We start from the raw sequence: 1,686 nt of genomic DNA, 5'->3' as shown, positions 1-1,686 counted from the left end.
AGACTGATGGGACTGGCTCAGTGTTCTCTGTACAGCACTGCGGTATATAACAGAGCTATATAAATGTATAATAATTGTGTGTGACTGTGGGGGACATTAGAGTGTCAGCTCTTCTGTACAAACCTGATGGGACTGGCTCAGTGTTCTCTGTACAGCACTGCAGTATATGTCAGAGCTATATGAATGTATAATAATACTGTGTAACTGTGAGGGGGGTGCTCTCTATAGAGCACTGCCGTATAGGTCAGAGCTATAAAAATGTATATTGATAGCGTGGGGGAAGGAGGATCAGAATGTAAGCTTCTTTGGTTTAGAAACGGATGTGGCTGAGGTACTATATAAGACTGTCAATGCTCTCTAATACAGATGAGTCACAGCAGAGGTTGGTAGATTATTGGATACCCACCGGCTGTCTCGATCCCACAGCAGAAGCCGGACGTGGTTAATAATAGACGGCTGGCCCAGCTTCACCTCCAGCCCAGATCTGCAGTCATCTTCTATTGGGTGCCGGGAAAATCCGTGGTCTAGGTCATAGTTCTGAGTGTCACCATCTAAGAGGGCCGATTTTAGCTCTCCCTTCACTACCTGGGCACCGTACTTCATTGTTGCAATGTTCTCTTCAGGGACTGCAGGCAGAGAGGAACAATCAGTACTGATACTGCTGTAATGTCATACAAATATTAATAATTAACTACCTCTATATTACATACAAATATTTTTTGCTTACACATAAAATGTTTTTTTTTTATCTGGCTGAAGCCATTTTAAGGCACTTCTACAGAAAACCAAATAATTATATTCAGAGAGCACTAAAGCCTAAAGCAAAGCTAAATCCAAGAACAGAAGTTTTCTATATTGCAGCTTGCTAGTCCTTAGATGTGGTGGCTGCATTAGCTTTATTTTTTTCTCACTGAAGAATACTTTCTGCGAGTACATAAAAATACCAAGGAAGCAAGACTGAACTTTGCAAGTTTTGTCCAGCACCCAGACGTCTTATGGGCAGCCTACAGCAGTACACCTTCCCATTACAAAAAATAAAAATGTCAAACAAAGTTATCAGCTTTCTTACTTTAACTACACAACCCTTCCTCCCTTATTACACAGAATTTATATAGTGCCGACATATTACGCAGAGCTGTACAAAGTCCATTGTGATGTCACTAGCTGTCCTTCAGAGGAGCTCACAATCTAATGTCCCTACCATAGTCATATGTCATTACGACAGTCTATGGTCAATTTGTGGGGAAGCCAATTACCTAACTGAATGTTTTTGGAATGTGGTAGGAAACCTGAGTACCCGGAGGAAACCCACACAAACACAGGGAGAACTGGCAAACTCCATGCAGATAGTGTCCTGGCTGGGATTCCAACCTGGGACCCAGCGCTGCAAAGGCCGGAGTGCTAACTCCTGAGCCACCCTGCTGACCATTATATATCTATATAGGGGAGGAAGGGTTATCTATATATTTTATAGATGAGGAGTGTTTTAATTAAAATTAGGATTAAGTAGTTTAGATTGGCTAATTTGATTTTGGTGGATTCTGCACATCAAGTGTTGTCAGACTGTGACAGAAATGTGTTACTGGGAGGTTCATAAAATGTAAAAAAGAAAACTAATGCAGCAATCACATTCAAAGACCAAAATTGATTATATTTGTGTTTTTAGAGTTTTTAAGTATAACCATC

At 40.9% G+C, this 1,686-nt stretch overlaps 1 protein-coding gene across 1 annotated transcript in view; it reads right to left on the bottom strand.

The window, feature by feature from the left end:
• BTBD9 (BTB domain containing 9) overlaps positions 1-1,686 on the bottom strand; it is a gene marked incomplete in the record, with an annotated part of 110,772 nt that overhangs the window by 99,541 nt on the left and 9,545 nt on the right. Inside the window, 1 exon segment of the mRNA XM_072410005.1 lies at positions 407-626. Coding sequence (XP_072266106.1) covers positions 407-626 — 220 coding nt within the window.

Source organism: Pyxicephalus adspersus, chromosome 4 (assembly GCF_032062135.1).
Source record: "Pyxicephalus adspersus chromosome 4, UCB_Pads_2.0, whole genome shotgun sequence".
Classification (NCBI taxonomy): domain Eukaryota; kingdom Metazoa; phylum Chordata; class Amphibia; order Anura; family Pyxicephalidae; genus Pyxicephalus; species Pyxicephalus adspersus.
This window is presented reverse-complemented; position numbering and strand designations above follow the sequence as displayed.